At 28.0% G+C, this 26,088-nt stretch overlaps 1 protein-coding gene across 2 annotated transcripts; it reads right to left on the reverse strand.

Annotated features, from left to right (window-relative positions):
* Nucleotides 1-1,652: 1,652 nt before the first annotated feature.
* Nucleotides 1,653-22,913, reverse strand: LOC132946139 (heterogeneous nuclear ribonucleoprotein K homolog). Of its 2 annotated transcripts, none has more exons than XM_061015980.1 (12): nucleotides 22,708-22,913; nucleotides 11,491-11,588; nucleotides 11,368-11,424; nucleotides 10,775-10,818; nucleotides 9,992-10,073; nucleotides 9,776-9,919; nucleotides 8,251-8,379; nucleotides 7,996-8,192; nucleotides 7,494-7,684; nucleotides 5,525-5,640; nucleotides 3,948-4,117; nucleotides 1,653-2,301 (listed from the first exon to the last, which is right to left on the reverse strand). In XM_061015980.1, exons 2-12 carry the CDS (start codon nucleotides 11,584-11,586, stop codon nucleotides 2,253-2,255), a joined length of 1,275 nt encoding a protein of 424 aa, XP_060871963.1. In that variant the 5' UTR covers nucleotides 11,587-11,588; nucleotides 22,708-22,913; the 3' UTR covers nucleotides 1,653-2,252. The 2 variants fall into 2 exon arrangements, with proteins under 2 accessions (XP_060871963.1, XP_060871962.1); XM_061015979.1 differs by lacking the exon at nucleotides 22,708-22,913 and adding an exon at nucleotides 16,358-16,486.
* Nucleotides 22,914-26,088: the final 3,175 nt, after the last annotated feature.

A 26,088-nucleotide genomic window follows, 5' to 3' on the forward strand; every position in this document is an offset into this window, starting at 1 on the left:
ACGAGGAGGAAATATTGGTCGACAGACTCGGCATTCACAATTGGTCCAGCCGTTTAGGAGGAATTCAGTGACATGGGTACTTGGTATAACTTTGATACTTTAGAGTTAAATTATAAAGTTACGTACAAACAGCACGGGGTTGCGATCTACCGCAGATACAATACAATTGTACCGCAGATACAATCAGGCAACAGAAAAGTTAAGATAAATTTTGAACATCATACACCGAATATTAAAAGTTTGAGTCATAAAGAGTTGGTACATTTAACGGGAAACGAAGTGCACGGGATCAGCAAGTTTGTTATATTTTTTTCTCATTGAATAAGTGAGTTAATATAAGTTCGTAAAATGTAACATTTGAATTTGTATTACCACAGAATAATATTGGAAAAATATTTTAACTTATTTATTTAAAAATTTAATTTAATAAAAGAAGGCGATACCACAGAATAGATTAAATTAAATTAAATTTTTAAATAAATAAGTTAAAATATTTTTCCATGACATAAACTGTATTTCTGATTTTATTATGTTCATAGAAATTATAAACTATAAAACTATAAAAAAAATAATTGATATAAAGAGGGGGGAAATTGAAATCAGGTAGTGTACCGTGACGGTGAAAAATTTATAAAAGTGGTCCGTGCCTATTATTGAGTTGGAAACCACTGCTATACACCATACAACTTTCAAAATATTTTGACTCGTGTAAAGCTATTTAAAAACATGAAATTTTCGATTTTTATTTGTTTTTTTTAGATTAATGTTGATAAAAAATTGTTTTCTCAGTATAAAAACTTGAAAATTCAATACGAGGTTCCTTGTAAAGTATTGTTGGTGGAAATAAAAAAAAGTTGAGCCTAACCTAACTGTGTCCCCCTACGTCCCACTCACTTTAACCCTTGACGGTAATCCTTAAAAAATTGTCTATTACTGCGTCGGACATCAAATTAACTAGAGTAATAAAACGGTGTTAACGACGACAAAACTCGTACTGAATGTCGAACGGACGTCGATTTTACCGATTTAAGATTATTTAATAGGAAATGCGGGTAGAGGTTACTCAAACCTTGTCCGATAATATAATACGAATTACGAGTAGGTACCTACTTACTATCTGTTATATTTATTTAAGAACCATGTTGGTGTAAGAATCTTAAAATAAAATTTCAAATTCATACACTTGGTTTCCAAAAACTCTAAAATGCCCTAAGAAATTAAGAAAATGACCTAAAAACTAAAAAATGCCAAATAAACTTTCTTATTCTCATTCAAATGTACATAAAACAAATTTGTGACAAGACAAGCATTGCACAGTAAGCTTTGGAAAACAATGCAAAGTGCATCGAAATCCCAGCCTTACTTATTTTATAGCAATACTTACTTATAGGTTATAGCTGATGTAGATTAAGATTCTTGTACGTATCAAAATTATATAAAATATAATATTATAATAACTACTTGTAAAGTGACACATAATGTAAATTCAATTTTAATGTTGAATCTTAATAAATAAGTCTAATCACCAGAAGTTCAAACAGGAATCGTCCAATGGAATATTTTAGAGTATTGTATATCAGAATAATCTTAATAATTTTAATTATTCAAATATTTTTAAAATTGGAAAGTAACTACAAAAAAACTACATACAATTAAAACCACAGAACACACTGTATTATTATTATTACACCAATACAAAATCTTCATCCACAATACACATAATAAATTACATGTCTATAAAATTATTTATGTAAATATAACCTAATATTAATAATTAATACCTAATTTATATTTTAAATTATAAAATGTGTGGATAATGTTGTAAAATGTATATAATTTTGTATATTATATTGAAAGATTTTTAATTATTATAAATCAACTTAATAAATATAAATGTATTTCTTAGGTATTTTACTACATTTCTTAAGTGTTTAAAATTAAAAAAACTTATTAACTAGAATTAAATGATGGAAATCTGTATTAATATAATGTCATATATTTACAAAAAAAAAAAAAAAAATATATAAATAGAAGCACAAATAACTGAAAATACAGGAGAAATAAACACGAGCCACCCTCAGAGTATGTTTCAGCTATCCCTCTTCTCCAGGCAGATAAAAAACCAAATAAAATTGAATACACGGATCATTACTAATGGATACTAATTAACTACATTAAATAGTATGAAATGAGTATAATATGATTGAAAACATAATTGAATAGCAAAACACAAATTGCATTTTTTTATTTATTTACATGAAGCCGTCGCCACCAGGACCTCCAGGTTTTTGGGCTTGAACGCTAAAACAAAAAATAAATAAAATAAGTTTAACTTTATATTTTATACATTATAAGACATAATATGATTAAATAGTTTTAAAAATAAATGAATTGACAACATTTAAAAATATATCAATTGTTTTTATTTTTACACAGATGTGCAAATAAGGTATAAAATTTAAAAAATAATAAGGCTGTACAAAAAAATAAATATGGATTTAGATATAATACAAATCTTAACTCAGTACTTAAGCTAGAATAGATTATGAATATTATTTTTTAGTAAGGTTAATTTTAAATACTTTTGGTAAACAATGTTTTTCAAAATTACAAAATAATTTTTAAAACAACAAAATAATTTTTAAAACAACAAATAACAATCCATGCAAGCATTAACACTTTTAAATTTAGATGCTTTCAATTTTAGGGGAAATAATAAAAATCTGCAAATTGTAATAAAAACAAATAAATAAAATGTTAAGAACATTATAAAATAATGGAATTAGATTTTAAATATTTTTTGTTATTTTAACTATCCATAAATCAAGAGATGGGAACCTCAATTACAAGAGGGCAAATTTTTAGAACTTAAATCTAGCGGGCCAGAGCATAAATAAAATTTTTAATGCAAAAATGGAAAATCATGGCATAAGTAGAAATTTATAAGGGGCAATTTTTTTCAAAAGCACACATAAATCTCTTTTGTAGATAGAAATGAATTTGTTTTCAGTTCATATAATTCTAATTAAAATGAACATCTTGTTTTTCAATTTCAACTGTCATAGGATAATTGTACGAATTTGTGATCTACAAACAATGTTTATTTATAAATATACTGATAAACATAACTTAAAATTGTGTGAAATAATTTGAAAATGTAGCAAGTGTCAGATAAAAAAGGTTGGGGCTGTAACCAGTTGCCCATCCCTGATCTTTATCATTATAATAAATATAATGCTATGCTAGAAATAAGTGCTACACAGTCATAAACACTTAAAAATAATATTTTAATAATACAAATTTGATAAAAAAAAATTATTTAAATAAAAAAAACATTTTTTTTTCATTTAAAAATTAGTCAATTTATATTATTTCCCACGTTGATCATAAAAAAAATTAACTAAGCAAGGTTTAAATGCAATTGAAACAGTATCAAAATTATATTACACAGACATAAAATATTGTTAAACATTAAAATATATCTAACATAAAATAGCAATAAATTAAATTTTCAATAAAATGTAGTTTTAAATCATTTTAATGAAATTTTAATAAAAAACAAAATAAGAAGAAAAATGTAGGTACTTTTAGGTAAAAAATACAATACAAAATTATAATATTTTATAAACGTACATATCTTTAGTAAAATATAAAGCATAAAAGTTATTAGATAGTTAATCAAGTAGATAAAAAAAAGCAGTTATGGTTGTTGCATGCTGTTAATCGATACTTTCGTAAGAAGACTAGAGACTTCTTGTTAGGAAAATACATTTTTTTTAAAACAACAAAATCACTAGTCTTCCATACGACAGTTAACGGTTTTCTTGTAGCTGAGAACCCATAGTTAGCTGCATGGCACTTCTTTTTTACATGTTAGTATTTTTTATAAGATCCTTTCACCTTAAATAATACACATTAAGATAAAAATAAAAATATAAAATACTAACCATTGTTGTAATAAATATTGTGCCATTTGAATTTGACTGTCTGTGCCATTTATAGTGATTATTCGTTCATCTGAGCCTTCAGTTGGTTCGCCAATAGTGATTCCGGCTCCCGAATCTTGGCGTATACGACGGATTCTAGCGCCGGCTTTGCCGATTATCGCGCCCGCGAGCTTTAAAATAAATTAATATATTTTAATCAATAATGGACATAACTGATTTAAAAAAATTAGAATAAATACAAATATTTTAATTTTTTCCTATACTTATCAAAACATACAATAGAATTAAACATAAATAAATTACATACATTTTTAATGAGCTAGTAACCAGTTAATATTTATTTCCTAAGTCATAGTATATTTTGGTATTATTTGTTGAAATTCTTTAAAATAGTTAATAATATTTCAAAATTCTAGATATCTTTTAACATATAATTTTTAATTATATGTTAAAGTTAACTTTAAACATTTATATTAAATTGTTTGTGTTAGGCTAACATCATTCATCACTACTATACTCCTTTTCAAAAGAAAATATACTGCTTTCGCTTATGTCGAATGATTAGATTGGTGTGTCAAGAATCACACTATCAATGGGGAATTGGAGGGGAATGCGCGCCACCAAACATAAATTGGTCGCCAACCGGTAAATTCTCTTTTGAAAAGGAGTACAGTTTAAACACAACATACAATATTAAATTCAAATTTGATAAATTGTATTTAGTATTTAAATTCTTAAGTATTGTGTAATTTAATTTATTTATATAACGAGTTATTCAAATTTGTCAAATAAATTAGATCAAAATTTAATTCATTAATCATTAGGAAATATATACAATATAAAAGAGGTCAAAAAAATCTTGAGACCATACTGCAAAAATTAATTACGAGTGGTAGTCAATTCATACCTAATACTACATTTAAAATTGTCTGTTTCCTTGAAAGTTAATTAATTATACTGTAATCTATATTTAATTGTCGAATTGATGTAATATAGTAAAATTACAAATATAAAACACATATACTTATGTTTTTTTATTACCCAATAAGGAATTAAAATTATTCTATGTATTAGAGTTAAAATATTTGTAAAAAAGAAATACACACAGGAGCACACAAGGGATCGCATACCGAAAAACAATGGAAGCAACAGTTTTGATCGCTAAATTGGAACTACTCAAGACAAACGTACCGAAATATCAAATAATATAAAACAACATTTAATTGAAGCACATAATAAATTAGCTAAAGGAAACTTTTTTATCTCATATCAGTCCCAGTACCTAATGTAATCACACTCAAAGCATTCCTTATTTTGCTTTCTTTTTTCTATTACCTGTAGTTTTATTTTTTCTTGGATTTTTTACCACTTACATGGCACCAACTTCCCCCTACTAGAAATACTCTTCTCTTTTCACTTCTATTTTTATCAATCCTACTAACTCATATTACTTTTGAAAATTAAGCGTTTAGTTATTTAAATTATTATCCCTTTGTTTTTCATTTATTGATAATTTTTATGCTTTTCGGTACGCAAGCCTTGTGCATAACTCCGTCAACGGTAAAACTGTCACTTACATCTTTCGGAATAGTGACTTGCGTAGAACCATTAAAAGCCGCAGGTTTTCCGGCTCCAGCACCCATAGCTGGAGGAGGCATACTAAAATCACTCATAGGACCATCGTCAAAGCCACCTTTTATAATAAAAAAAATAAGAATTATATTACACAAAAAAACCTGGTATATATATAAAAAAAATAGTTTTAGCATTATTAGTTTTGAGATAAAGTATTATCAAAATAACCAAATTTTACTTCATTTATAGTTTTAATTAAATTATAAAAAAACAAAACATAATATATCATTAAGATTATAACGGATTAATAATAGTTTAACTATTAAAAAACTAAATTAACACGTTAAGTGCCATGAGGCCGCCGGCTGCCGCAAAATCGTATGGATGTTTGTGTGATTTTTAGGCCGCCGGCTGCCGCACCATATTATTCCTAGGAGGCCATACGGCCGCGGGCTGCCTCAAAACCAATGTATATTCCTACCTGTTTTATATGATTGGCGCTGTAGTTATGCTTCTAAATCTAATGTTGGAATCATATTTTTAGACCAAATACTTCCCGAGATAATGCTGATAGCATTTCACAAATGTCAACATTAAAAACCCGATAACGTTTTAAAAATACCATTAAGTAAGGCCCCCGGCGGCCGCATGGCACTTAACGTGTTAATAGAAAATACTGATTATGATAGGTGCCAATTAAGTTGAAAATATTTTAAATTATTTAGTATTTTAATATATTTTTTGAAGATAAATAATATTTATATTAAAATAAAATTGATGTATGGCTTGGCGCGGCGCAGAGACTAAAATCAATCACACAATGTGATTGAGTAAGTATCGGCCGCTGCTACTAATTCCCGGATGAGTGACCACTCGAGTCCATAGTGGCATAAACATTACCACACAACCGTACCAACCATACCAACCGTAACCCCTAAAATAAATAGCAAATGAGCATAGTTGCCGGGGTCTAGACCAATAAAAATGTTAATGATTTATTATTTAATAAACTACGACTTTCAGTATCTTAAAAAACAAATGTTATTAATAAGACAAAAATGCATTCATTTATCAAATACATACATTACATTTAAAAAAATTACAAAATATGTTAAATATCATAAAGTATATAGATATACTTTAATTAACGAGGGAACGGGCAGCGGCTCTACTGAAATCAATTTTTCTGCGTATTCCCACACGACACCCTGCCATAGGTAAACTGGTTTCAATAGTAGGGTGAAGCAGTGGGATGCGCAGAATCAACCTGTTTTCTGGCGGAACAGAGTAGAATTTAGAATTAACATTCATATATGACATCAGCTTTCATATTTTTAATTATTGTATTATAATATATTATGTAAAATATGGATGCATATCACTAGTCAAAAGTATTCGCCTAGAATTTATTTTTGTGAATGTTTCAAAATTTTACATTTGAATTTTTAAATTAATAGTTTATAATTAAATGTGTAATAGTTTTAAGTGTTATATGTATGATAGTAATAATATGAACATTTATTTTTGTAGAAATTACACTAATATAACACTATAATATAATAATCAATATTGTTCATTATTATTAAAGGGAATAATTTTTGTTACAATACCTATTGTTCATGATTTTAAACATTTTTATATAATTTTAATTATATTAAATTAACAGCAATGAAGATATAAAATAAATATAATAACCAACATTATGTTTAAACCTCCCATAATCAAAATTATCTAGGACATATTATTCAATAAATTTAATATGGAATTCATTGGATTGCATTCATTGAACATTCCTAATCACAACACATGATTTGATTAAATTAAGACAGTATGTTTCTTGTCGCCACCCCCAATAATAAAATTAAATTTAAGTTCATCCCAAGTTAATACTAAAACAGAGTAGTGAAAATGATAATTTAAGTAAATACTTTTTGTTGGTGCAGGTTAATAATAATAAAAAATACAACTTACCACCATAACCTCCTCCACCACCACCGCCAAAGTTTCCAGATCCAACATTATTTCCATAACCACCTGGTCCGCCTCCATAGCCTCCAGCATTGCCTCCGTAGTTTCCGCCACCGGTGTTACTGAATCCTCCGCCGCCACCACCGCCAAAACCACCACCGCCACCACGACCACCACCGCCTCTGGAATAAGCCCTTTAAATCATAGAAAATAAGAGTTGATAAATAAAAATAACAAAATGATTCATTTTTAACAATAAATCAATGATAGCTTTTATATAAAGTTTATAACTATTTACACTTTACAGTCAGACACGAAAACTGGCCAGTGAAAAACAAAAAATATTTGAAAACTTATGTTTTACAGACATAATATAATATTCAGAACTTTAAAACAAATCTAACAAACAACTAAATGTTTAAAAATTATACTTTAAATAATATATATTATATTGATATAAAATGAAATTATAAAAGAAAATATTTTTCTGATATGTAATACTTACATTCCCCGATTATTCATTGGTCCACCACCACCACCGCCTTGGAATCTTCCTGGTCCAGGTGGTCCACGTTGATTCATATTACCACCTCTCATACCACCACCACCACCAGCTGGATTACCATAGCCACCATATTCATCAGAATAGTATTCATCAAAATTATTTGGATCGTATGGATCTTCTGCTCCTTTAACAGGTGCCTAAAGAACAAAATCAAAAATTATACGTTGAAAAATTAAAACATTTTAAAAAACTTACAGTTTTCAATAAATCCAGGACTTCCCTTACACAATCTGAACAAGTATTTGGCTTTCCAGTTATTTGTACAACTCTATCAGTACTCATAGGACAACAACTTGTGTAAATTTTAATCCGTGATCCAGTTTTCTAAAATAAACAGAAAAAATTATTTTTGATTGATGATATAGGTATTTAAAGTTTGGTGTTTTCAATTTAAACGTATGTATTTAAAAGTTGGCAATAGAATAAGTACTAATTGTAAATTAATTATATTTATTATTTAACATACAGTTTCGGCTTATAATACATAGAATAATTAAAAAAGCACTTTTTAGTGACTATTTAGTCTATACCTATACCAGCGGTCACCAACTAATTTCTAAGCGGGTTCATTTTGAAACTTACGAAACTTCCCACGGTCCAAAGACACATTTAAATACACAATTACTTTTTTCACATATTAACAATTAATAACTATCATACTAAATCGTAATAAAACGTACTTTGGAAATTCTTAGATATTGTTTTTATGGCATACGATAACGCAGCAGCGCGAGCGTCTAACATAACTATCAGTCAACTTCTCTGAATTATTTTTAGCACCTATGGGCTTTCAAAGTAACACTCAGTGAAGGAGACACCTGTATGATAAATATTATAAATGTTTACCATACTAACAATAACGGAAAATATTTTTATTATAAAAATGTAATCTAAAAACTATATTATATATTTTATAATTACGCAGCAATTAGGGTTTGTAAAAAATGTGTCTGCAGACCGAATGCGGACTGTGGTCCGCCAGTTGGTGATCACTGCTATATACCAACAAGCTATTATATCTGTTATAAATATTAAATACATTAATAGTAAAATTTATTTTTACACTCATATTAATTATTACTATTTATTATTTTATTAAAATGTTTTACAGAATTTTATAATTTAATTTAATAATATTGTATGATAAATATTACATTACACTATTATAAGTAATATAATATGGTGTCCGCGGTTGAATCAGAAATACTTATGTATTAATAACTCATACATTTTACCATTATTATACAACCGATACAATTTGTTTTAGATAATTTTTATTATAATGTTAGGAATAACACTTAATGTTCAGACTATACGCAATTAGATAAATATATCAAAACATAAAAAGGAACAAACATAATATTGTAAAATTTTTTTCATCCTTCGTAATATGTATATTATATATATATAAATAGATAATAAAAAGTATAAACACTATTGTATTTTTAAAAGTAAAAACATGAAATCTAACCATTGCTTTAAGAACGTTATCCGTAGTTTTTTTTTCTAACTTTCCTGGAACGTAACCTTAGCGGATAACAAGGAATTACTATATTACAAAAATTATTTTTTATTTGATACCTAATATATTTACAAAAATATACAAATTGACTCGTTACTAATGTAAATTAGAACCCAACCAATATATAATTTGTTCAATTATTTAATTAAATAATTTTATTTATTTTTTAACTCATAATTAATTATGTACTGAACTAACCTCTCTAAGCTCTTTCACTTTTAATCCTCCTTTTCCAATTATACACCCAGCTTGACTTTGGTGTACTAACATTCTGACATCGACATCAGTCTCTCCTCCTTGATTATCGTTATTACCTTGACCAGCTCCACCACGTTTGAATCTCTGATCATATATAAATAATATTTAAATTTAAAAAAATGAATACATTTATTTTTTATATGTTTGAATACTTACCGAACCACCATCTTCTAAATTACCCATAACTTCACCCAAAACTTTCAAAGCATTGTCATTACTTGATATAATAGTCAGTATTCTACCAAAAAAATAAAATAAATGATTATTTGAATTCACATGAATATATATTAGGCCGACAAAAAAAGAAAGCATATTACTAAGAATGGACCAATTTAAAGACACTAACACTAAAATCAATCAAAGGGCGTAGGTTATGTTAATAATATTTTTTTAATTGAATTATATTGATAAATAAACAGGTTAAACAGTAAAAAAGCACAGTTAATATTTATGCAGGTAAAAAATTGGTCTATTCTTAGTATATTTCCCCATAAAACTCACAAACAGAAAAAGAAATTTATCAGTTTAAATAAACTGATTTATAGGACAAACGGAAAGTGATTTAGCATACAGTTCTGTAATATTTAATTTATATTCTTTAATAGTTTTTGGATATAATGGATTTAGTTTTAAAAGTTATTTTCAGTGTAAAATCCCAGTGTAGGAGGCAATTTTTAAATTTTTCAAACTATTTTTAAATTAACCATAAAGAGTGAAATTTTTTTTTAAAAAAAACTGCAAGCCCTGAAAGCCATATGAGAAATCAACCTACTTTCTTTAAATAACATTTCTCAATTTTAGAGGCTTTCAGTCAATTAAATAATTTATCAACAACAAAATGATTATAAATACACATCTGAATCTACTAAAGAAAAAAAAAGTTATGCATAAAAGAAAATTTTAAGTATATATATGAGAGATTGATGATGGATGATTTACCGTTCAGGACCCGGGCAATCTGGGACAGTGACTGTGGCATTGTACTGTTAGATGGACAGCATCAGGTAGTATCCGTTATTGTTCGCAGGTCGTATTCGTCGATGATTGAGGTTCAGGGCATATGCGTGGTATATGCAGAGGGGCCCAGGGTACCACGGGACATGTGAAATAAATCACATCGAGGGGCATGGGCATATGGGCATAGAACACATAACAAATTTCCAAGATCAGTCCTGTTTTGGTTAAGTTACATAGCAACTATACATGATTATTATTTGAACTTTATAATTCCAGTATCCTTTTTTTTTAACTTAACATGTTCCGAGAGGAAAAATATCAAATAGGCCTACTTACCTTCATAAATATTTCTATTCATTTTAATTTTATTAGATCCAATAATTGGGAATATTGACAAGTATAAAATAGTCTAACAATATTCCTTCATGGTCAACTGAGCGCCTCAACCAAACAAGAATAAATTATAAAGGGATTAAATGTACAAACAATAGTCAATAGTAGGCCTATTTTGGTTGGTTTTGAATTTTTAGTATATTTAACAAACATAATTTTCAAATTTTAAACAAAAAACTCACGTCTGTACGCAGTCTGGAAATGTTGAATCCACCCTTACCAATAATCGAACCAGCAACCTAAAATAAATAATTATTAAAATATAACCAATAGCAGATCAAATATTCAGATTTAAAAAATTGTACCTTGCTTGGAATAAGAACTCTTAATTCTATGTCATCAGGGCCCATCTTAGGACGTTTGAATGGGGCATTTGAATGACCATCATTGAATCTCTTCATGTCTAAAATAATAAGAATGTAATATTTTTAATATATTCAACCCAATTTGAATCAATAATTGATACAATTATGATGTTTAACGAAACCATTAATTATTTATTGGTGTTTTTTAATTTTACAAAAATATCTATTTAATCAGTCAACCAAAATTACATAATCATACAAATTCACAGGTGTTATGCCGCTCCCCATCCACCAGTAATTTTAGTAGATGTAGTAAGTGCTATTAATTTTTTATCAAATTTTAAGATTAAAAACTATTTAGTTTTTTGATTCAAGACATTGATGGCCAATTAAGTTCACGTCATTAAATGTTATTACTTCGAGGTAAAGTAGCTAAAGTTAGTGGCTCAAAAGTCGAAAGTTTGAACTCTGCTATGGATGGAATTTCTCTCTAGGTAGAAATTGTCTAGGGAAAGAGAACAAACCAGGCAAGACGAAAGAAATTAAATTTAAATCATGCCCAAGGCATAGTATCTACTAAAATATATATATTTTTATCAGAGACCATTAATTTCTCGGTAATTTCGGGTATTTAAAAATATTTATGAAGTCAACGAATTTTATTTTTTTGGAACTTATTTCCTATGCCTTTCCACCAAGCCTATATAATTATAATATATTCTAAAGAAAAATAAGTACTTATTTGTTATCACCCCACTACCAAGTGACATTACGTCAGCGACAATCTTTAATCTAAAATGTCGATAGGTATTTACGTTTAATTTTCTATGTAGTATTAAGTATCTCGATATTTAACATGTAGGTTAGTCTAGTTGTAGTATATAACACATTTATTGAAAAACAATTGTAAATACTTCTAATAATATTTGAAATTGTATTATATTATATTATAAATTATATGGCAGGGTGATAAATTGTATACGACGATGTGGCGTGGCGATTGCAAACAAGTACCAATTTTTCTTTAGAAATCAATAAATGAAAATTGAAATTTCAAGCAGTAGTGAGTTATATATCTTGACATCTTGTAAAATTTTAAAGTTTAGATGTGCACCACTTTAAATACCTTGTAACAATTAATGAACTAGGTAATTGTTCGTAATTTGATTTTTATACTTGAACACCAAAATTCAAAGAAAAATATTATGCTTTGAAAACATTTACTAAATGCATGTTCTTATTTAAAAACCGTAATTCGTAAAAAATTAAAGGATCATAACGCCAAGAACGAAATATAATACTATTCAGTTATTTAAAAGGGTTTAAATACTTGATAAAATTATAAACCACAAATATTATAATCTAAGACGTGTATAACGTGATAAATATAGATTCAATATTATCATTATAGTTATTAGGGTTGTCATTACTATACTATCTTCTATACTTGGCTACCGTTGTTATTTTTATCTAAATATTGCAATTACAACTTCATGTTTTATATTATACTAGCTGATCCCGCTGGCACTTCGTTGCCCGTTAAATGTACCAATTCTATATGACTCAAACTTTGTTCAATTCGTTATTTAATATTCGGTGTAAGGTGTATGGTGTTCAAAATATATCTTAATTTTTCTGTTGCACGGAATAAAAATTCTGATTCGCAGCAGTATATTATCAGGTAGGCAATCAACCTGCGGTAGATCGCGGACCCCGTGTTGTTTGTACGTAAGTGTATGATTTAACTCTAAAGTATCAAAATTGTACAAAGTTTGTCATTTTTCCTTAATTCCACCTTCGGAGGATTAATATGATCAATTAATACAAAATCTTAACGCAACCGTACTAAAATCCGATGAATAAAAAAAAAACAAATTTAACACTTTTTAAATTAGCCTATCTTCTTCCCAGATGTCTAATCTACACACAAATATTCATTTTTATCTATAATATAAAATTATAGCGTTTGTTTGTATGTTCGGGATAAACACCGAAACTACTGAACCGATTTCGAAAATTCTTTCACCAATACAAAGCCATATTCTTTGTGAGTGTCATAGGCTAATTTAAAAAGGGAAGTGATCACCCCCGGTAGGTGCTCAAACAGGAATTTTGAGATTTACGATAGAAATTTTATCACGTATTGGCAGTGAATAATTATAATCGTTAATTACTCCACTAAAACGCAGCATTTTTGAAAATCCTTTCTTATTGCAAGGTGAAAATATGAGAAGAACCTCTATTCTAAATTTCAAGTCCGTACGTTGAGTAGTTTTTGAGATACAGCGATCAGTGAGCCAGTGGTATTTGGGTTTTATATGTATAGATAACTAATTATTGACTAACATTATAGGACTTTATTTATGCCTAAAACCTGCTCCGTGATATCCTTTCATTTAAAAAAAACTGCAAGACAATTGGATAAGAAGTTTCGAAGCCAAACCGTAACAAAGATTTCCTCTTTTGCTTGATTTCAGTTTTATATACATATAGATACGTATATACACTTATAAACTGTATATCCGTTATTTTGTATAGTTCACAATATTAAATTTGTTATTTTTATTTATAGTACATTTCAACAATATCAATATGCAATTACTAATTAGTAGGTATCTACAATAAAGACAATTTTCGTGGAGCTAATGACCAAGTCGTCAAAGCAAAATAAAGATTAATTTTAAAAAAAATCTAAAAACTCCCGTACATTTATAGAGAAATTAATTGTTCATAAAAGAATCACACACAACCACACAGTACAAATATAGTTATTTTTTTTCTTATAATATATAAATACTGAACAAAGTCAAAATCGTGTTAATTAAGATTTTTAAGATCTATACGCTATTAATTTATTTAGGATTTTACTTCTTTTGAACTTCTGTTTAATATTATTAATTATATTTCCCAACAAACATAATTTAAGATCGTTAATTCAAATTTATTTGCACTAAAAACAAGAAAACTGGTAAAATTAAAAAAAAATCGAGTGTTAATAAGTAAATATTTTCCTTAAATAAACTCACCTAACATTAATAAAATTAAATATAAATATATATATTTATTTTTTGAAATTTCGTAGTTTGTATTGTAATTTTTCTTTAATAACGATAACAATGTTATATAATTAACATTGCAATGTACAATTATTAATAATGTTATAATTATGTTGGGAAAAATAGAAATATAACATTAGTTAGTTTGAATTAAGAACATTTTCTACACACCAAGCAAGATCTATGCAATAATTTTTAATAAACTAAGTGGTAAGATAATTCATTAGGTATCAAATAAACACGCAAAATGATTGTTATGGAAACTCCGATGGTTAAAATTTAAGTACAGCCGACTATCGGTAAATAACAAGAGGAAGGAAATAGATACCAAACATTTTGTAGTAACTAAAATCAACAAATCATGACTATAAGTTATAACAACAACCAAAGATTAGTCAGTAAAAAGATATTTCATTTTAAAGATACCTATCACATATGACAAATATTGTTAAGTTGTCAGGGTAACGATTTAAAAACAAACAAATTACGTTACATAAAAAACGAGTTTCAGAGATTATTTTTTATAATAAAATTTAAAATTAAACAGCTTAATAACAGCAAGAGTCCTTTGAGTGTATTGTATGTAATGTGATAATATATGAATTGTGTTCTTTCCGATTTTATTTTTTTTTAGAAAAGTGAAAATATATATTATAACATAATATATAATAAAATTCATCAATAATTTTAATATAACCATACAAGGTATTAAATCTTTAAAAAAAAAAATTAAAACCCAGCAATTGTCAAGTGTACTTATATCAAGGATCTCATTTTACATTATCATTTTAGCAAGGTTTGCACATTACATAATACACGTTGAGAATTGGTGGGGAGCGATTTGATCGAGGGTAGTTTCATTCACCTTGAGTTCACTGGCATGCATGATACGGCAGACAGCAGACTGGCGCCAACAACCAACCCCTTTTACCCTGCAAGGGGACACTTCCTCTATTCCTATTGATCCAGTAAAAACCAATGTCATGCTTTTGCCCCCAAGTGTATACACTATACTAGACAATATATTGATTTAAAAATGACGAAAGTCCATCAACGTAATTAATTTTACTATATTTACTGAACAAAAAAAAAAGGTTATAAAAATTATTATTAAAATATTATTGCAGCACATTTGTTTTTAAAGAAATATATTTTTACACGTTCCACAATTTTTCATTTCAACAAAATGTAGACGTATAAATAATTAAACCAAAGAATAATATCTAAATTCATTAGGTAAAAATATAATTGCGATCTATAATTATATAAATAGAAATATTGAAATACAAACGAATTTTAAATTAATAATTGTTTGAATCATAAGCTCCAAAAAGCGAATACAAAGAAACCATTTTGTGACAAACTATAAATAAATATATTCATTTCGTAATGAAGTTGACAGTAAAGGTTAATTATTGCAAACATAACAAGAATTTTAAATAGAAATTATTATAATTAGATAAAAAATAATAACATAAAGACGTTAAAATAAATTATTTATTTAAATACTATCATATTATTTACCTATTAGTTTAATTTTTAATTTTTTTTTTTCATATCATTAACCAAAGAACCCGTAACACACTATTTAAATATATATATTATCGATGAAAAATAAATTCTTATTTTGTATTTGCTACACGTAAAATAGAAATATTTTTAAGTTCATACAATTATTAATAATTCCATTATTTTAATAATCGGAATATTTATATTTGATTAATAAAACTAAATATTTAAAAAATGCACTTAGAAATATAGAAAAAAGTATTGGATATAAAATTAATATTATAAAGTTTTCAAAGACTTACCCATATTATATTTTAACTTAAAAATATATTCATAAGGGAAGAAGTAGACTGTTTGACTGCTTTACTCAGACTGATATAAAAGGGAAACTAAGGGCACCTGGTAGACACTAGCCAGTGCTGTTTACAAAACAGTAACCATGGAAACTATAAGTTCAGAAATTGACCACTATAACGGTCAGTTTTAAGTTGACTAATTTATTGAAAAGTAAAAAAAATGGAATGTTACGGTTTATTATTATTTTTTAATATCTATCATACGTATTATACAAACCTATATAATAATACGATAAATACTTAACAAACATGCATGCCAAACAAAGGTATTTTAATAATATTATATTAGAGTATTAAACCATAAACATACCTATATACTTATTTATGAATAAAAAAACGAATACATTAATTAATAAAAAATTAAAATAAATAGTTATTGGCTTATTGCCATAGTTTTATAGATTACTACAACACGTGTTATAAATTATAATAATTTAATATTTCACAAATCACAACTACATTTTTTTCACTGTCCGTCAATTATATAGTAGTTACACATTTTTATCATTTGACAATTTTCGAAAAATTAAAATTAAAAGTTACACGAATTGATTATAGAATGAAGCATAACCCCTAAATCAAAATTATCTATTATTTTTACACTATACCGAATATTTTGAATAGTAGAAATTAGTCAGTTAGATATTTAAATTATTGTATACTTTAAAAATAGTTGGTATTGCATAAGACTGTTATATACCTAGGTAAAAGGTGATAATTTTATATGGGTAACTTCTATTTTATCAATAAGATGTTTAAATGTTTTTTTAAATTATATTTTTCGTAATTTACTAAACAACATTTAAAAATATATTATATTTTATACAATAAATTGTTTACCGTAAGTAATCAACTATTTAGGTTTTTTTACTTTTTTCAATGATAGCGTACTTTTATATTCCAAGACTGAATATTTTTCGGTATAAAAATCGAATTTTGAACTATTATTTAATAAATTATAATTTATAACTTATAAGTAGGGTTCGGATTTGAAGGCAAAAGCCTTTTTTTAATATGTAAGATGATGAACGTATTATTTTAATTTTTTTACTTATAAATGCCCTTTTGCCTTTTTCACTTATACAGGCCTTTATTGTGTTAAATGTTCAATCGATTTGATAGTTTCATACACGGTATACGTATTAACGGTACAAATAGATAAGATTTTCTGAAGACTATGCATAGTCGTCTGTCAATTATTTTTAATGGGTTTTATTATCGGTGATATTTATCGATATCGCTAAATACATACTTTATCGAGTATTTGGTATTGGCCAGTCAATTTTAGTACCCATACAACCAGCTATCTATAGACTAAAATAAGTCCATAATGCGTAGATACTAATTTTAAGAAAATCTTTTTTTGACGAGGATATTTCGACACTTAATTACAATTCCGAGAAAATTCTGACATTACAGACAAATTGTTCCGCATTGCTTTTAAATTTACAGCAAAGTTTAAGATTAATGTAGGAATATTATTTAGTTTAGAAATACCAGATGAAACATTATATCAAGCATTCTTCATTCAATTAATTAATATATACATGAACCTAGGCCTAAATCACACTTTTGAGCAATTACAGGTTTTTAATAAAAGCTATAATATAAAATTGATATATCTACTAAATGTTATAACTTATAAGCAATAAAACTGTTAAGATGCATAATCGGAAAAATTAATTGTACCTGAAGGACTGAAGGTCGAAATACAAAAATTATATATATTACGTAAATTAAAAACATTTTATTTAAAAATATATAGGTAGGTAACCGTTAAGGTATAGATTTTTTTTATACAAGAATTCAATTTTTTAGTTCAATAGAATTACGTTTAACTTCTAATATTCATGTCAGTTCATATTTTACCTATATAATTAACCTATAATAATAACTGCTAGACTTGATGTCTAGAATTTTGCAATTGCGATTTTTAATTATTTTAAGAATTTTGCTTTCATGTATTTAAGGCACTATAAATTGTAGTATTGACAATAGAAATATTTAGTTTTTCATTTCTACATTTTTATTTTATTTTACGGATTTATTACTCTTGTTCATAACATTATATGCATTACACAATGAAAGCGCCTAATAGGCATGAAGCCTTACAAGATTCATGATTAGGGCAGGATTTGTATAGGTTTCTCATTTAAGCTGACTTAACTTTCAGGTGTATAAGCTATAATTGAAAAATAAAGCTTAAAATAAAAATATATTAATCTTATTTTATATTTCACAAACAGTACTAAAAATTATAGTAAAATACTGAAAAAAAAATACTAGGCTAGGTACAATATTACAATATGATGTACTCATCATGCCAATAAATGCAAACCATAGGTTACCTATTATTATTTGCTACCCATATGATATTAATAAAAGAAAAGGGGAAAAGTAGTGTCATCCATTATGAAAATAAGCTCTTTGTTTGATTGCATGTTCGCATGTCAACTATGGGAATGAAGTGGTACCAGTTTGTTTGTTAACAGTTGCCATGGGAAACACCCATAATATTAAAGTTTTTATAACCACAGGCCACAGCGTTAATAAAATATTAACAAAATAATAATTATTATAAAAACCAATATTTATTCAAAGTTCAAACATAACCAGTAATCCTAGTACTCCAACAAAAAATATATTTTTTTTTATCCTATACATGTCATATATGATGGATTTATACAATACGTTTGTACGAATAGGTGATGAAAGCAATGAATACGTATGAATATAGAAAGAGGTCACTCAGTGAGAACTGATTAGCAACACTTTTGATGATTAGGTACTCATAATTTTGAATAACATGACATGTAGGTAATACAATTGTACTCTTTAACTTTTTTACCTAAAAGAATTATGACACAATTTGATTGCACACAAATAAATGTGTATATTGATAATTTGTATTCTCAATTATAGGCCATTTAAAAGAGTAGTTAGTAAATGAGAAAAATTAGTAGGACACAGTAGTTGACTCGACGTCATCTTAAGAGGTTTACATTAATTTACATTATTAGTAATAGTATACTAGGGTAGCCATTTGTCCTGGATTTCCGTGGCGTTACCAGCTTACAGAAAAACAAAATATTAATGAAATATAAATATACCTATTTTTTATGAGAACAATTTAATTTTGGTGTCAGGATTTCTTAAAATTTAATCAAGCCACCCTATACTATACCCAACTCCCAAATACCCTACCAATTATTGATGAAATAATCTATCTAAGCAAAAATTATCTCATTAAATTTTACAAAAAATTAATATTGGTGTAGTTTTTTAAAAAAACAATATTTTAATCAATAAAATGTATAACTGTTATACATAGGTTTATAGGGCAAATTAGTATTTATTAGTAGTTATCAAAGTATGAAATAATTTGCAAGCGGTTTTCCAAAACATTCCTAGCGGGTTGATGCTAAATGAGTGACTTCTCGACTGACCCGCGGTACTCAAATACGGGATGGATTGTTTGGTTTATCAATGGAGAAAGTACTATTAGTAATATTCTTCAAAACAAAGTTTTGCATTGGATTTTGAGATGTTGATTAAAGAACTACAATTTTGAAAACTATTGATGCAAATTAGATTTGAAAAATGGGTTTGAGAAAAATGTATTGAACTTAATTTAAAAATTAAACACAAATCAACAATCTAAATAAGTAATTCCTAATGCAATTTTTTACTGTCTAGATTTTATGTTTTTACAATACTATTTTATAATATGGTATCTATAAGATATTCATAATCATTATTTATAACTATTTATAAATATAATTATGCAATTAGTTATTACATAACTAACAAGATAAATTTCTGGTGTATTATAATGAATATAGGTAGGTAAATATATTTTTTTTAATTACATTCAAATTATGACGTAACAAATAACTTTTGATTGAAATATCGAGTCACAAACCTTGTTGATTTTATTGCGAAAAAATGAAATTAGATTATCTATTTTAAGCTTGAATGTTATAAATCAATAATATATTAATAAATTATATACCTACATAGCCTCGTACATAGCTAAACACAGTGGTGTGGTGAACTAAAAATTCTCCAGAGGCAAGTTACAAATATCCCAAGTATTTATGCATAATAATGTATTAATATAACAAATTATATTTCAGATCGTTATTGACTACCTATTGAGAATGTCATATTAAATTTACTAGGGGACCCACTGGCGAACACCCACACCTCTATTTAAGAAAAATTTCAGAATCCGTGGCCACGCCACTGGCTAAACATATTATCTAATTAAAAAATTTTCATTTGAATGCTATTCATACCTAGATAATAGATACACTATAGTATTCATATGACAAGAGTAACACATGTTAGTTGATGTTTATAAATACACCATTATTTTAATCTAATGACAATATACTTGAATTAATTTTGAGAGGAATTGTTTATAAAGAGTAGACAGTAGTACAAGATTTTATTTACAATAACAGTTAGTCTATGTAGGACGACTGGGCTTGTAAAAGCATATGAACCTCCAATAATAAAAGGCCCTATAGTCAGGAAAATTCAGAGGAGCAATTAGTATTTTTACCATAAAAATAAAATAATTCTAACTGAAATTACACCAATAATATATTAGCAAGAAGTGTCGATTTACAGTATTCTGAAAAATTATAAATTATTATTAAATTCAGAAATTACAGTTGAAGATAATGAAGGGACCCGTGTCTATGTAGTACAAGGCCTACTATCTTACAGGACAGGTCAGTCCGTCCCTGACTAGGTACCTAATGGTCAAAACTTAAAAGTAAAACTGAGGTATCATTTTGATGTTACTTTGGGCAAATTTGAATTGTTACACAACTTGGTAACATATAATTTAGATATACGTTGACACAAAAACAAGTCATCTTTCATTTTGATTACAAATTTATTATAGTTGAGTTATATGTATTGAGTACTAATATTACTACTCAAATAAGCAGGTCACATAACTCTTTATATATTTTTTTTCAATTTTTTCATATAATTTTCATAACTAATGTAAATTGTATGAATATAATTCTATAAACTCTGCGTTTAGATACTTGCCAAAGTTTATTGTGTTTAAACTTTATAATAATTTGTAAAATATCTCAGTTTACAAAAAAATACACACTAATTGAATACAAAATTAACTAGTTGAATAATAACTGTAATAAATAAAATAACTACATCTTAATATTAAAAACCCATACATATCCGTGGTGGCTTAAAATGTATTTATCTAATGATTCACTAAAATTTAGTGAACCAATCAAGGGCTACTAAATCATATCTAAGGGACCATTAGCTCACTACTGATTCATCAAATTTTTAGTGATTACTTATTACTTTATTAGCCTGACATTAATGTCTCGAAAGTCAAAACTTGATATTAATTCCAAAAAGTTTAAATTATATTATAAAATGATAGGTAGATCAAACTATTCATAATACCTATATTAGTTGTATTTATTTATAATAGTTGACCTCAAAATTATTCATGAGACAATCCTATAATTTTAGACTATTAATGACATAGATCGCTTACTTTGGAGTTTGGACGTAGCAATTTATTAATTAATAATTATTGAGGCGTTCCTGGGCTGCGACCAAACCTTATACTTATGAACCAAACAACTTTAGCAGTGTTCTGACCTAATGGCCAGCTGGCGAAACCTTATACAATATTCATAGAAAAAGTCCAGGCACCCAGCTGTGGCGGTCGGACAGTCTGTGTTGTCGTTTCTGACACCATGGTAACGCACTAGACCGACCACACGAAAATTAATGGTTAGCCCCACCGCAGTAATTTACCAGGGGATTGGGAGAAGGAGCGGGCAGGCAAAATGTTTGGGAAAAAGGCGGCTGTAGGCAGCGGGTGTTGCGACACACAAGGGGAGGGTGTACCCAGCGTACGACAACTACAACGGACAAACACACAACGGGTCATTACGCGTCCACACGGGTGAGGGTAACAGGAAAATACCTAACCATCAGGCGTTACGCCTATGCGCGTGCGGTCACGTACATGCCACCGCCGGACCGTTACTAAATATTAGGTGCACCGCGACGGCGGGAAACAAAATGCCTGTTACGATCGCGAAAGCTTTCACAATCGCGCGCAGCTGGTCGGGTACGGCTCACGACGGACCTTTGGCGTTTCCTACATTCTTTACGATTCACATCGCGACAGCTAAAACTCGAAAGGGCCGAACGGCGATTAGTCAATCAACCGGCCGGGATGCGGTCGGAGATTTCGTGTTAGTCGAAAACAGTGTGTAGTTAAAACGTGTTACCTGATGATTCGGAAGTATGATCTTGTAAGCGTCTAAACTGCAGCTGCGAAACGTCAATGCCGGCAAACGTGCTCCTTAGTCCTTATAGATACGACAGTAAACAATATCAGAAACGGAGGAGTAAATATTAATGCGACGGACAAACATATAAGCGTGTAAGAAATTGTTACGACTTCAAAATGGCTGAACCGCAACCGCGTCCTTGTCCGCCGGTCGTAGTCCTCTTTCACGGTGGTGCAGTAGAGGGGTACATTTCCAAGGAGTACTATAAACTCGTAAACACAAACGTCCTCGCTGGCGGGAATTTAGAGATTTGAAAAGCCGAGAGAATAAAAAATGAATTTGAATTCAAGCGACGAATGGCGATAGCGCGTGCTATCGCCTATCACCAGTGTTGAGTAGTACCTAGGAACGTAATTCTTCAGTCGTGACGCAAATTGCAAATTTGAAATTACTCTAACGCAATTAATTAAGCAGTAACGCTGATGTAATTCCATTATATTTTATTTAAATTAACCCAATTGTAACTAAATTACTTTTTAAAAGTAATCGTTGTTAAAATAAGTTATGATTGTGGAATATATTATGCCAAAACCTATAAGGACTAGGTAATTCAAGAAAAATTAAAATTTAATTGCATATTTTATTTCTGATTCCAAAAGTTTCAGATAATAATTAACAATGTTATTTAAGATACTTATACATTTTGTTTATTTATAACAGTGGGCCAATTAATGTACCGTCTACGGTTCAACTTCAATTACGCTTAATCAGCTGATAACAGATATTTAACCGGGCAAATTCGACTAATATTAAACTCCGGTTAACTTTAATCATAGAATATTAATATTAATAATAATAATAATAGAATATTAATATTAATAATAATAATAATATTAATATTCTATGCTTTAATCGGAGATGATACAACTGGACCTAAGTCATTAACAATCTACCTTCGTTATAAATGTTATACCAATACCGGGCTATACCTACTGCTATCCAATTTTTATAATAGTATAACACTATAGTCTATAACGTATACCGGATACCCTGTTTTTATATATAGCCTCCAAGTTTTTTTAATCACATTTTAGTTTAAAATATAAATTATCAGGGTCTGTGGAACTGATCCCCTCCCCACCCCCCAGAAAAATGTCCCTAGTTTCGCTTATGCTTATTAGAGTTTCGACCGATTTTGTAATTCATTTTTAAAAAAAGTATGTAACGTTATTTTTAACGCATTTCTTTTGAATGAAAAAGTGATGTAACGTGATAAATTAAATTTGGATAATGCAAATTTTATTTAAATAAAAATATTTAATGAAAATTATGTTACAAGTAACGTAATTTTATTACTTTTCAAATTAATATACCCAACCCTGACTATTAGGTCGTCACTTAGGCGTAAACACTTCCTAGTTCAATTTTAACAAATCCGATCTGTCTATAGTTTCTGAATGTTAACAATAATTGAGACAAGTTTATCTTATGCCTATCTACTACGATCATCACTATTTAATCGATTATAATTGAATTTTATCTATTAGCTATTACACTTATATACTAATTAATATAATGTTATGGGTTATTATAACAAACGACAACAATTTTAGTTCATTCAAAAAAAAAGAACTTGATATTTATTAGCTCCACCGCCTACATAATATTTAAATGTTTTTAACGAGTAAATCAATAAAGTACCTAAATATTGTGGTAGATTTTAGATTCCGAGCGGAGCGGTGAATGTATTGATTTTACAATGATGTTTTTTTTTTAAAAAAATATTTTTTTTGTGTCTGTCATCACGGTTTGGGGCAGTAAAGCTGCTTCGATTTTCTTCAACAGTATCTAATTCAATACTTTGTTGGGAAAACAAATCTAATTGGTGAATTTAGGAGGTCAAAAAAATAATTTAAAATTCCCAACAGTTTTTAAAAGCGTCGGGAAAAATAACATAAAAAATTTCGATTTTGGTTTTTTGCGTAACTCTAAAACAAATGACAGATACATGACATTTTCACTGAACATTAATATTAGCATTTGCTATACACCATAAAATATTCAAAATATTTTGACTTGTTTTGGGCTGTTTACGGACATAATCAATTTTAAATTTTTTCTTTGAATGTCAATTAAATTGTATTTGTTGGGTATAAAAGCTTTAAATTTTAATACAAAAGGCTCCACGTAAATAGGTTATATTATTATTTTATTCACAATAATATCATCAAATATACCTAGACACTTAGTACCATAGGCTGACTGACTGTCTTCGCTGAGAATCGTTTTTCTTATACAATGGTCAATGATATTATTATATCATTAAATTTAAATTTAAAACCATCCAATACAGTGACCCACTAGTAACCTGCTCTACAACACCTACAAATTTCCTAATTTTTTCCATTAGGAAACCTATACTTTATTAAATAGTTTATAATGTTTATATTACTTTATCGCCATTAAGAGGACGTGATACCCGCATATGTTGTCTCCGTCTTACAAGTGCGTAACATAGCAAATTCTACGCGAAGCAGAACACGTGTAGCTCCATTAGTTTAAAAATTAGAGTGAATTGATCTCTTATAAAATCTAAAAGTAAAATTATTATCTAGGAAATCTCATGGGCTTTTTATTATGTTTTAATTTTAAAGCAAACTATGAGTATTTTAAAATTGTAAATTGTCTGTATATTTTAAAGTACTCATAAATCGATTAAAAATTAAAATATAATAAAAAGATCACGGGGTTGTCTCACCTTAAGATTTTATAAGAGGTCAGTTTACTCTAATTTTTTAATTAAGAGGACGCTACGTCGCTACACCCACATGTGTTGTCTCCGTCTTACAAATGTACAACATAGCAAAAACTGTTTTGCGCGGGAAAGAACCAAGAAGGCTACAATCATAACTAAGAAACAAGATTTTCACCACATAAAAAGGAGAACTTTAGCTGTGCAACGTTGTTTTTATTTATTTAATATCATTTATATGAAAAAAGTTTTTCAAGTTTGAAAAACACAAACAATAATGGATTTTGAAACATAAGTCTATGTGGTAAAAATCACGTTTCTTCCTTTTTTTAAAAAAATTGTCACGACCCATTTTTATAGATTACGCGACCCAAGATTGCGTAGTGACCCACCGGTTGAATAGCACTGGTTTCTGGTTTAGACTTCCTAATTTTAGATTCTGAGCGGAGCGATGAATGTATTGATTTTACAATGATGTTTTTTTTTTTTTATTTCTGTGTCTAAGGACACCTTTTAGAGCAGTAAAAATGCTTCGATTTTCTTCAACAATACCTTTTCTGATAGAAGAGTGAATCTAGTTGGTACTTTGGGGGAGTCAAAAGTAAAAATTTCCCAATAGTTTTCAC

Source organism: Metopolophium dirhodum, chromosome 6 (genome assembly GCF_019925205.1).
Source record: "Metopolophium dirhodum isolate CAU chromosome 6, ASM1992520v1, whole genome shotgun sequence".
In the NCBI taxonomy this organism is placed as follows: domain Eukaryota; kingdom Metazoa; phylum Arthropoda; class Insecta; order Hemiptera; family Aphididae; genus Metopolophium; species Metopolophium dirhodum.